This window comes from Falco rusticolus, chromosome 5 (genome assembly GCF_015220075.1).
Source record: "Falco rusticolus isolate bFalRus1 chromosome 5, bFalRus1.pri, whole genome shotgun sequence".
NCBI classification, from domain to species: Eukaryota; Metazoa; Chordata; class Aves; order Falconiformes; family Falconidae; genus Falco; species Falco rusticolus.
In genome coordinates, this window is record NC_051191.1 from 55081962 (window position 1) to 55094443 (window position 12482).

Consider the following 12482-nt stretch of genomic DNA (forward strand, 5'->3'; position numbering starts at 1 on the left):
AGCTTGCATGTCAAAATTCTTAGCAATTAATAGAATTTTTAACATACATGGTGTGCCTAAACTTAAAGCAACTTGCCACCATTCAGAAGTCTGAGAGTCAAATTGCAGTAGCATAGATCAGCCATGAGTTTTAATAACTGTGCCAACGCTTCCATAATTAAATTGCAAAGTCAAAAGGAAATAAACTTTGCCTTAATGTGTACAAAACTTAACAAAACAAATTGGTTAGAGTGTGGAATCACATGACCAGCAAAGGTTTACGGTAGTTGATAGAATAGTGTGAAGATGAAAGTACGATGTACTGGCTTCTCCCCTGATAATCTTTTAATTGTACTAAAATCACAGATTTTTGTTACAGATTACTGAGGTCTCAAAAATCACATGCATTCCAATGAAAGATTTCTTTCCTCTACAGAGTAATGGCCTTAAATTCACACAAGTCTGAAAAGAAGAAAAAGAAATTGTATAAAGACTCACTCTCTCTGGCTGCCATGATCCGTAAATTTCAAAAGGAGAAGGAAGCCATGAGGAAGAAGGAATCTAGTCCAAAACCTCCAGTGACTGTTGCAACCTCTACCCCTAGTAAAATTCCTTCCTCCTCTCTCAGTGCAGGAAATGATATCTCTGACTTGAATCTTAGGATCAATGATCCTGTCCTCTCCATTTTTGGTAGCACAAATGAACGTGAGCTCCTGCAAGAAGCTGAAAGTGCCCTGGAGATGCTGGGAGACATTGACTTTGACAAGTTGCTTGATGGCACTTCTGATGGCAGCCCGGTATCTGAGCTGTCAGGAGAAAATGGAAATGTCACTCAGGCAACCTACACCTCTCAGGTCATGACACCCAAGCAGGTGCCTGCCCTCCCAGAAGGTCTGCCTATGCTACTTGAAAAACGCATTGGAGACCTTCGAACAGTAAGTATGAATTTACTGATAAGGGATTGCATTCAAGAATCTGAGAGAATGAGGAAGAATAATTAGGGCCTAAGTTGTCATTCTTGGATTGCTGACTGAAACTCTGAAAATGTTGAATTGATCTTAATGTCAATCTTAATGGCTGTATTTATACTCGGATGAAAATGGGCACAGAGATGATGCAGGTAAATTGTTAAGCAGTGTTTGTTTCACAGTGGAGACAAGGTTTTCTAAATCTTCTGTGTACAATAATTATTTGTTTGGGTTTTTTCCATAACAGAAATGTCAGTGTCACTTTAACTTGAATTTAGTTGGTGAAATGGATGGGCATTTTCTTGCTTTGGAGGAGGAAACTTGAAATATGACTGTGGCTTACGAATTGATGTCTTGAATTTTTGGCTTTTTAACAGAAAAGCTAACTTGCTAGTTCAAAAAAAAATGCACCAATCAGCAACAACAAAACCCACCAAAAATCCCCACCACCAAACTGAAAAACAAAAAAACCCACCCCAAAATACCAATCACAGCCACAAAACTGAATATTTTCAAAGGTTAGAATGGAGTGCAAACTATTTAAAGATGTTAGTAACAAATATTAAATGAACAGGTTACAAACATTCTACTAGTTTATTGAAAGGGATCAGAGCTACTAAGGTATTCTATGCTCCTTGTTTCAGTTGTGGATGTTACCTTAAGTTGAGAAAAAATGTTTTGTTTGGTTCTCTAGATTCTGATGTTTATTCTGAGCAAGAAAAAGCTTGAAGTGCAGCTTTTCCTTGCTCATTAAGTTTTGAAAAAGCAGTTCAAGTTACTACATTTTTGGGAAAAAAAAATCTAAACTGTAGCAGAGCTTGCTTTGCTAAAATAGATAAATCATAATGTTTGTTTTTTGTCTGTATGTAAATGTTTGTGTTCTTAGTTTTAAATGTACCAAGCTAAATACAATCAAGGAATTAATATTTACTAAAGTGAGAGAGATTATTTTGTCTGCCTTTGAATATTCAGGTTAATTTTGCTATGAATCAACAATAAGCTTCTAGCAAAACTGTAGAACAACTGGATTAGGCCAAAAGTTAGTGTTAGTTCCCTGCCCCAAATTCATGCTGCTTCACTGTAGAGCAAGTCCTGCCCGGTTGAAAGACAGCTTTGGTTCAGTGTTGCTTAGAAAACCTAACTCTTCTATCTTCTGCTTTTGCTGTCTTCTGGAAGCTTGGTGCTGGCTGAGCAGAGCAAGTTTATCCATACGCTTGGGGAAAAACTAGATTGTGTTGTCTTAAAGATTGCAACTTCTTTACCTTCTGCAAATTGCCATCAATTGACACATTAGTGGGGGGAAAACATCATCTAAAAAGCAGGAAAAAAGAAATGTCTTGTCAAATACTTAGTATGCTCACAGCTTTAGTGCTCTTTAGTCCAAAGAAAGCTAAGAAGTTTGTAAAGCTGTGGGGAAAAAGCCTGTTCTGTGCATGGATTATGATATATCTAGATTTTAAAAAGACCCACCACTTCTAGAAAGCCACTGACTAAATACAACAAAAACTTCCTGACTTCTTTTGTATGTTAATGTGTTCTGGTTCCCTAAGTGGGCAACTGAACTACCACAACAGAGAGAATATTGTACACAAGCAAGAAAGTAATAAAATGGCATTTTTCTATTGTGAAGGAATTGTCAAAATAATTTGTGGGGGAAAAAACCCACCACAGTTCAGTAATAGTGATGCAGTTTTTGAATCTGCCAATGTTGTTCTCTTCAGAAGCCAGCAACGCTATCCAATGTGCTAGTATAATGCTGAAACCACCGTTTAAGGTCTACCTGGGACCAAAATGTCTAAGTATATCTTTCCTTCCACTTTATATAAACCAGAGGATGTTAATAATCCTTGTGTTAAATATGCTTAAAGATGCTGGATTTAAGACTTTCAAATTTGTCTTCTTTAGTATCCTATCACTTGTAAACTTCTATAACCTTTGTAATTTTTTTAGCGGAATGAATGCTTCAGCATTCTTAGACAGATAGTACCATCCCCTCAGCAGCTGAATTTATGGTAGAAAGTAGTGAGTGGAATGCGGTCCTTATAGGAACTTAAACTCTGGTATCAGTGTTCATGACTGAAGTGGTACAGTCTTCAGACAATGGGCTACCTTGTGGTTTCTAATAGAGTATCAGACTCCTGTTCCTGTGCAGTGTAGAGTTCACAATTCCAGAAAATATTTTTCTTTCACATTTAAATGGGTTAGTTACAAAGAGCCAAGAACTGTAAGTATTTCATAGTAATAAAGGAATTTTGTCAAGTTAATACTTGTATTTATAGTTTTTAGCTATGTTGTTACAAGTCACTAAATTTTTTTCAAAAAGTGGAATTAGAGGTTTTAAGTTATTTGACTGTTCAGCCTTGTAGCACATGAGCTGCCTCTAATGTTTGTCAGTCATTATAATGATACTATACTTGTACTCTTCTGCATGCGTAGCCTTTTCTATCTCCTTTAGATATTGGTTGTCTGGTCCCAGTGCCAGAATGTAAGATGATAATAAGCCTCGGAAAGTTTTCTTTTGACTTCTGTAAATCAGTAGAGTGGATAAACAGTAGAGAGAAGATCTTACCAATTTTTGTAGAACAGTGCAGCTATTGGCTTTCCTTATAAGCTGTCATTGTTTGTGAAAATAAGAATCTAGGTAATAAGAACAAAAGAAAGGGATTCTGCATGGAAAGTCTTGAAAATCAGTAAAACCTTCTAATGAAAGGAAGTATGTATAAGAACAAAGCTGTCTTTTTTTTTTTTTTTCCCCACCCCAGACTCAGGAAGTGACCAGACAAAAATTAGAGATGTAGTCTAAAGGTGGTGAGAATGGCAGAGAGCACCGGAAGAGAGGGATGAGGTATTCTTCTAGCATACATAATCACTTTGTAGAAATTGCAGTGAAGGACTGGGATGAATCTAAGAAGTCTGGGAAGTTGTAACTGGATGAGGCGCATAACAGAGCTAGGAAGGAGCCTTTCATACACTGAGAGTAGAAATGTGTTTGATGCTCTTGCTTGCTTGACTTGTCAAGCAATGCTCCTCTTTTTAAGGCTAACTGGTAGTGCAATGTTGCTGATGGTGAGATGATAAAACATCTCTACCATTTTCTTTCTTCATGGTTATTGAAAAGGTAAGTTTAACATCAGTCATCCAGACAGGTACTAAATAGAATGATTGTTTGTTGTAGAGCAAGCCTTTTTTGAGTAGAATTATAACAATTTTCACCCTTTTTTCTAAATGGCTGAGTATAGTTTGGATTTGTTTGGTTTTTTCCAATGCTGTTTTCCAGAAAATAAGAATGTGATATTAGGTATGTGATATAGCTGTAAAAGTAAAGATACAAAGGTTGTTGGGATAAAATGCTCTATGAACTTTTGGATACTCTTTATTGCTGTACTTTCAGGCCGCCAAGATGTTTGATGAAGAAGGCAGGAAGAAGTTTTTCACGCAAGACATGAATAATATTCTGCTGGAGTAAGTGCTTATCTGTACAACCTTCCCTTTTTGGAAAGGGGGTGAAAGGAAAAGTACAGAAGAGGAAATATTGTTGAGGTTGTTCCAACAAAGCCCTTAAAAGTCAATGAAGGTAGATCAGTCTAAGCTAGTTATTAGCTAAAAAGCTTTATATATTAATACAATTCCTGTCATGGCTGACTGTCTGTCCTTATCCAGTGTAAAGTGTTTTGTAGTGCCCTGTGTCCTTGACTTCATGTGTAAAATTCAACAAAACTGCCATTGTTTCTTGTCCCCACTTTTATAACTCGGAACACCTTCAGCTGTCATGAAGTAAAATGCCAGCTCTTTTTACTGTGTAATCCTTCAACTAAGCATTTAATATAGAAGGTTCTATGTTTGTATTCTAAGAAACAAAAAGTAATCTCTAGAAGACTGTAACAGTCAATTGTATCAACATTGTTCTGTAATGGTAGAAGTAACAGAAATTTGAATGACAGTGTTCAGCATTGCTGAAGAAGTATGTATATGAATGGTTTCTTACCATTGATTAAGAAGACTTCCTTGTGTAAAAAAAAAAAATTATCTGAACGTGTCCCAAGCTGCTATTTTTAGTATGCGTAGCTAGAATATGGCATGCATATGCAGCTTGCGTAGGTTTTTGTTTAGTTGTCATCTTTATCTTGGAGTGCCTCACGGGTTGGCTGTCTCATTTGTTTTTCAGTATTGAGCTACAGTTACAGGAGATAAATCCTGCCATTCGCAATGGAGTGTACTCTCACCTTGAGGCCTTTGTGCCATGCAATAAGGACACACTGATAAAGCGTCTGAAGAAGTTACACCTCAATGTCCAGGTAATGGCAGGGAGATCAGCCTTCAGCATGAGTCAGTTCTGTAATAGTGACGAGGACAGAATGCAGGAGAGCAACAACCACACAGTCTCCAATAAACCAAAAGATTTTGGATGAGTTGCTGTATCAACTTAAAAGGTTTTTTTCTGTGTATCTACTATTGTCACTACTTTAGGAACCAATATTTTAAGTATTTCAGACCCTTTATTTGAGCATTAAGTGCTTTCATCTTGAAAGCTGCATACAGGGTACATATTAAAGTGGCAGAACTATAAATCAACAATTATTGTGATTATGACAGGCTAAAAAAAATAACTCCTGCATTCACTTTTGTGTCAAGAAAAAAATAAAGGCTAGATGGATAACAGACAAACCAGCCTGTACTGTTTGTGCAAATTTGATTTTTGTGGCTAGGTCTTACAAATACTTCACATGTGATTTGCAGTTGCTTTTCTCAACTTACTTTATTCAATAGGAAAACATATTCTTTCTCTGTTATCTGAAGTATTCTGACCTGATTCTTTAGATGAAATCTAGGACTAAATCTTGCAGAGGATCTGAGGATCATGAATGCAGAGATCTCAGAATTTGCAAAGGCGGCAAACAGATTTGTATGCTATTTCTAAGCAGTAAGACACAATAGCATATAGTATTCTAGTTCTTCTCAGTAAGCAGTTATAATTAAGAACATAAAGTAAGAAGAAGTAGGAAGAGTTTAAAACATGTAGGGAAGTATGTATTATTTTACTGTTTGAAGTTCTTTGTATTTAGAATTGTCTCCAAATATTTAGTTCTTACCTTTGACGTATATAAATTGCATATAATAATATGTATAACTTATTCATTACTTAGGATGTTTTTTTATACTGGAGTTTTTTGAGACTTGATTAATTGGATATTTATTTGTAAGTGTTGAGATACTCATTGGTCAGGTCATCTTGCTTTTTCCTCTCAGGTTTTCTTCCCTTCCCTATCTTGATTAAAAAGCATTATTTCATAAGGTCATGCCATAATGTTTTGGGATATTCATGTTATATTTCCTTGTGACCGTCTTTCGTTGTTTCTAGTCTAAAGACTTGCATGAGTTCTATGAGAAATTTCAAGTGGGTGCATTACTATAATGTTGTTGCATTTAACAGGATTCAAGTGCTGTATAGGAAATGGCTGTTGCAGTCAGTAGATGGTACTAGGAATCTTGCCTCAGAAGCGAGCAGGGAAATAGATGCAATGTAAGTAATGTTTCAGTTAATTTTTGTGAAACTAATAGAACTGCTTTGGTATTTCTCTTTTCACAGGATGACCGCTTGAGAGAACCGCTGCAAAAGCTGAAACTAGCTGTCAGTAATGTCATGCCTGAACAGTTATGCAAGTATCAGGAGGACTGTCAGGCCCGCAATCAAGCCAAGAATGCCAAGTAGGTATTTCTGGAGTCTGTGCATGCCCACTCTAGAGTTCAACTGGAAGTCTGTCTCCATGTTGTTCATTCCCCAAGCTCAACATAGTACTTGGCTACAACTTACAGGTGCCTGTAAGTTTTGAATTGTACAAAATACTTAATTTTGTGTAAGTTATGTTATGATCTGATTCTGGAAGGATATTCTATTAATATGAATGCAATAGGTCTTGAGAGAAGGAAATTACAAACTGAGAGGGATACTGGAGATTCTCAAAATGCTGGATTAATGGAGGAGGGTGTTATGTTCAGGTCCTTGATACATATTGTCATTGTTAATTGTAATTGTTTTTCTCATAGTTAATACTTCCCCAAGTCTAAAATTAGTTAATAGGTAAGTATTCTGCCATTTGCAGTAGATGGATAGCATCCTTTTCACTTGTCTTTGAGGACCATGAAACAGTAGGGAGAGGAAGATGAACTGTTTGCCCTTTCAGGAAAGGTATAATGAGAAACTGAAGACAGGTCCTTCGTTTGCTTGTTTATATTTTCCTAACACCTGAAATGACACTCCTTTCTTAAGGAGTTGTATACCTATAAAGAAAACAATTGTTCCAACTGTAGGTTACAAGCAGAAGATGAACGAGAGAAAAATGGATCGGAGGAGGATGATGATGAGAAACCTGGAAAAAGGGTTGTGGGACCCAGAAAGAAGTTTCATTGGGATGACACAGTGCGGTGAGACAAAACTGTCTTTTCCACCAAGAATTTTCACTGGCTTCATAAAGAAGACTCCAGGGCGATGTTATTACATGATACTGTTCAATAAATAATTGTTCTCAGAAGTATACCTCCTAAGTTTTGGAGGGTGTTGGGGCTAAATAGGCAAGCTAGAATGCTGCAATGGTAAAACACCCTTTTCTTTAACTTGAAAGGCAAAACCACCCTTTTCCTTAACTGAAAAGGCAGGATCATTTTATGTCCAGCCCTTTTTTTTAATCTGCTTGTTTATCTGCTTTATCCAAATACATGAGAATTCTTCTGGTTCTAGGACTTTTGAGCTTCTTTAAGCAAAGAACAGAAGTGTAAGCAGAGTTATACTTGCCTCTTACCATTCTAGGAACAGGTCAGAAAACACTGTCACCCAATGAGCGGTAAATGTTTCTGCCACAATGGGGCAGAGGACCAAAATTGGCAGTGCTGGTTTGGCAAGCTTCCCAGTCCTTGGGCAAGCCAGCATCCAGAATGCATGAATCTTAACCCTTCTTATACAGTCTCTACCTAAATTCTTTGTTGTTGCTCAGGAGCAGCACAGATTCTTGTCTGAAATGAATTCTCACTGCTCTGATTCCTAGAATAAATTTTGCTGAAAACTGAGATCACTGTTATTTAAATAATCTAGATAGGCTTTTGAGCAAGCAAATCCTTATAAATTATTAATTTTCCACACAAGATGTAAGCTAATTTTACTACAAGTGTACATATTATTAAAAGAAACTGGTGGACTTACCATGATGAATCTTTTCAGTATGTTAAGAAAACAAGGAAGCAAGCTTCATGGAATGTATACAACCAGTATAGCTTGGACTGATCTGGAGGGAGCCATACTTAGAGACGTTTAAATCTGTTGGTTTTTTCATTCAGGAGGCTCTGAAAAGGCCAGTGTGACTTAACTGTATGCACTTATATATTTTAAAGACAGCATCGTTGTCAGAAAGAATTCTCTGTTGAAATACTCAGTGTACAATGGACTTGCTTTCAGACATTCTCCATCTTAAATGAAATAGAGGTCACTGTGAGCCAAGTGGGAGGAGATATTACAGCTCTGAGGAAACCACAAAGAAAAAGTAAAACCAATTACAAAATAATAGTAAGGATGAAAAAGAGCCCTATGATCGGTTGGAGATGGAGAATTGACAGTGGCAGATCTTGCCAGTTTTAGTAGCAAATTTGTGCAGTGGCAAACGAAATAAAAAAAGCAGTTGGAACTGAGTTCTTCCTACAGCTGGCAATGGACAGCAGCTGTATAGCATTAGTGCTTCAGTTTCTCAGCCTTTTTCTGCTGACAATTTTGAAAGGATTGTTTCTTTAATTCATTTACTGTGCTTTCTTTCTGCAGGTCTCTGTTGTGTAATCTTGTCAAGATTAAGCTGGGATGCTATGAGCTAGAGCCAAATAGAAGTCAGTCTGCTGAAGATTACCTCAAAACCTTTATGGAAACAGAAGTGAAACCACTTTGGCCTAAAGGCTGGATGCAGGCAAGGTAAGATACCTGCTTTATACATTGACTCATTTTGGTGTTAACTATTTCTTGGGTCTTATTTATTGTCATGCATTTGACTCAACCGTGTACTGTTAATATTGTTTAAAACTCAAAAATATGTTAGTGGAACTGGAATATTCTAGAATGAATGAAATGTTTTTCAGAAGTTAATTCTTCATCTTGTTTGCAAGCTGAAAGGCAAAAAAACCCCCACTGTTTTCCTTGGAGAACTATTTGCTTTTGTCATCTGCTGGAGACTGAATTTATTGAAGTTCATAACAGAATGTGTGATGCTTCATTTTAGGGGGAAGTATGAGGCAAGGAGTAACTGCTTGGGAAGTTTTCCTGTGATACAGGAAGTGATAGTGATGTAGAAAGCAGATTTGCCTATACATTGTAAGCAGTCTGAAGTCTACATCACACTGCATTATCAAAATTATAAGTTGCAATTTCAATACCAGAGTTCACAAAACACTAAGGTTTGTACTTTTTATTTTCTGTAACAATTGGGATGCTCTGTGATGTTGCAGTTAAGAATAGACCAGTTTCTTAAAGAAAATTTCTGCTTACTTCCTGTTGACTTACTAAGAGGAAAAAAACACCCAAAGGGGGGGAAAAAATGAGAGCAATAGTAGTCATTGTGAAATACAAATTTCACAAAGTTTTCAAACACTTGAAGTGGAAGAAGAAAAGAAATTATAGATGTGTATTCTTTCCTTCCGTAGCACCCATTGAAAAAGTTTCACATCAAATCCTGACACAACTGTAAAAGCTAAATGATAGAACAATACTAACCAATTTACCCAAGAATACCTTGATTAGTCAATCTGTATCAAGCTGTAGAAATAACTGAGATTTCCTGGAATAGTCAGTGTAGAAAATGAGGGTGTAATAATCTGCTTGTGAAATAGTAATGAAAGGAACAAATGAAGTTTTATACTTCTTGGCATACAGCTGACATATTTCTGTTCAAGGATCTAGTTTTGTATAGTAAGCATGCTGATAAGAGATGTTATCTCTTATCTACTTCAATAAAATCTTCATGAGACAAGGAATCCCAGTGTAGCTCAAGAATGTGTATGGAAATCACTGGTAGTCAAGTGATAGTTTGAGGTCATTGAAGAATACATAGACATAAAGTGTGTTATGTCTTTGTATTTGAAAGCCATATAACATATATGGTTCTCTCCTTTCTATACAAAGTGTGATGAAAATTTCCATAAGCTTTTAAACAATCTATAAAAGTGGTTTCAACAAAAAGACAAAGACATGCACACACACCACCCCCAAAAAAAACCTGACCCAAAAAGCAAACAAACCCCAAAAGCTGCCTGAATGTAACTTTCTGTTGACCAGCAAGATTTCATTTACCAACTGGGAAGTCTTGGTACCATAATGATTTATACATTGTCCCGTATTTATGGGCAGGTGCTTCCTTGCTTTCTCTTTAGGAGGTGATGCGTTGTAAATTGTAGGTAAAGTTATGCATGGAAAGTGGAAAAGCAAGCATTTCCTGGCATCTGAAAGTGGTAACTCCTAATACAGGGCATTATTCATATGTGGGATGCTCATCTTGTTGGCATGTTAGAATAGGGATTGTTATGCTGAAGGCATAATTTTTTACCTTTATATGGGTCCTCAAGTAAGAGGGAGCTATGTAAAATGGAAAGAAAAATTAGGCATTTGATGTTAAAAATGGCCTACTGACTATGTATTTCATAAGGAATTCTTACTAATCAGAGTAGGTCTGTGGTATCAGAACTTCGTGGGTTCAGCCCAGAAGAAAGATTTTCTTGCTCTTTCAAAGTTAACTGTATTTAATGTTCCTCATAGCTCAGTATAGAAGCATGAGGTAGGGTATCAATCACAACTTTAAACTGCACCTTGTTCATTTGTCCATGTGTATCACAACTACCTTTGTCACATGAATTTTCTGTGTGTAACTTCCATACTCTGCCTCAGGAGATTGTTTTATTAATAGTCATGGATTTAGAGTAACACTTTTTGTCCTAAAGGACCCCAAAGCCTTTTCAATAATGTAACCCACTTTTTTTTGTAACTAGGTTGCATATTAATTCTATGTACAATTTTATTTTTTTTTAAAAAGCCTGCAACCTAAATATGTGTATGTTCAAAAAAGAAGTGTAAGGAACAGGAAGTCTGTTTCCTTTAATTCTAAGACTTTCATCAGCTTTGGAGGTGGTCATGCAAGTAGGCTTGCAGCACATTTATTTCACGCAGGTGAAACAGCATGCTTGACTGTAAATCACGATCAGAGAGAAACAATCTCACACTGATCTCACTCATCAACTTTAACATCTAAATATATTTATGCAATGGAGGAATTCTTTTCTAAAGATACTCTTGCTTTGAAACATACACTGCACTGTCCTTTCCTTGTACTGTGTCTTTGGCTTCTGTTCCTGTAGTAGTTACACTTTTTGTCTTGAACCTTTAAGGCTGGTACTACAAATTACTGGGGCCTGGGATTCATTTTGGATTTCCCAAATGAAAAAGATCAGGAAAAAGCACCAGGAAGGAGGTGCAGAGGGAAATATTCTGGAGAAGCTGGATGTGTCAGAATGTGGCACATTGAACTTGTGATGAGGATTGTTCCTTTCCTTCCATGGTGTTCTTCATAGACATTCAGTAGTCTCTAACTGGGAGCAATGTAATACTGGTTTGGAGGTTAGTATGGTGAAGGAAATGTGAAAATGGAGCTTAAAGTGGAATCTGAGAAGTAAGGCATTGGAACTGCAGCAAGAGGATGTCAATATTTTCTTACCAGATTACAGGAGATTTGTGGATACTTGAATTTTTCTTAACTGTTGCAGCTCTACAGGATGTGTTACCAGTGGTGAAAAGCTCTTGTTTAGACAACTGTTCGGTGTTAGTATGGTGGCAGTGGTGTAGGGAAATCTTGTCTGTTCTAGTTTGTCTACCTGGAAACAGGGAAGGGGACTGGATTTTCATTATTTGTCTAGTTATAGCTGCACCTGAGTAGCAAGCTGTAGAATAGGTGCAAGTTGGGAATTGTTTTCACTTCACGCTTGTCAGCTCAGGAGCTGATAACATGGAAATAAAAGCATGTGAAGTGTTGAGATTTGTTAACCAACTCTTGCCATACTACAACTCTGTAGTAAAATATATGTGCAAGTCCAGTGTAATTACAGAATTACACACCAGAAATGGTACACAATGGCCTGTACAAAATACTGAAGAAAATTAGAAACTAGCTTGGCTACTATGTTCTGACTTTTCCCCTGTGCTTAAAAAAAACCAAAACCACCACCACAAAACCACAACAAACTAATTGCAAAACCCAAACAATGTGTGGACACATAGTGTGTAAGAGTTTACAGTAATCCTCAATTTGAGATTTTAACATCAGCCTTTGAGGAGACAAAATTCAAAATTTATTTCTTCTGTCCAGCTGAAGGAGGCAATATTCTGTTATGTTGACTCCAGCTCGGCCCATTTACTGAGGTATTTTGAATGTAAACTTGAAATCTTTTATTAAGCATTCTTCTGTTCGTGGCTGCCTGGAAATACGTTATGACAGCAAACTATCTACTAGCTGCTTTGGG

The 12482-nt window shown here is 36.8% G+C and overlaps 1 protein-coding gene across 4 annotated transcripts in view; it reads left to right on the forward strand.

Annotated features, from left to right (window-relative positions):
- UBN2 (ubinuclein 2) overlaps nucleotides 1-12482 on the forward strand; it is a 56263-nt gene that overhangs the window by 24326 nt on the left and 19455 nt on the right. For 3 of the 4 annotated variants that reach the window (XM_037388322.1, XM_037388323.1, XM_037388325.1), the window contains 6 exons: nucleotides 416-914; nucleotides 4339-4409; nucleotides 5113-5242; nucleotides 6535-6653; nucleotides 7257-7370; nucleotides 8752-8895. In XM_037388322.1, the coding sequence (XP_037244219.1) occupies nucleotides 416-914; nucleotides 4339-4409; nucleotides 5113-5242; nucleotides 6535-6653; nucleotides 7257-7370; nucleotides 8752-8895 (1077 nt within the window). The remainder of the gene's footprint in view (nucleotides 1-415; nucleotides 915-4338; nucleotides 4410-5112; nucleotides 5243-6534; nucleotides 6654-7256; nucleotides 7371-8751; nucleotides 8896-12482) is intronic. The other variant, XM_037388324.1, reaches the window with a different exon arrangement.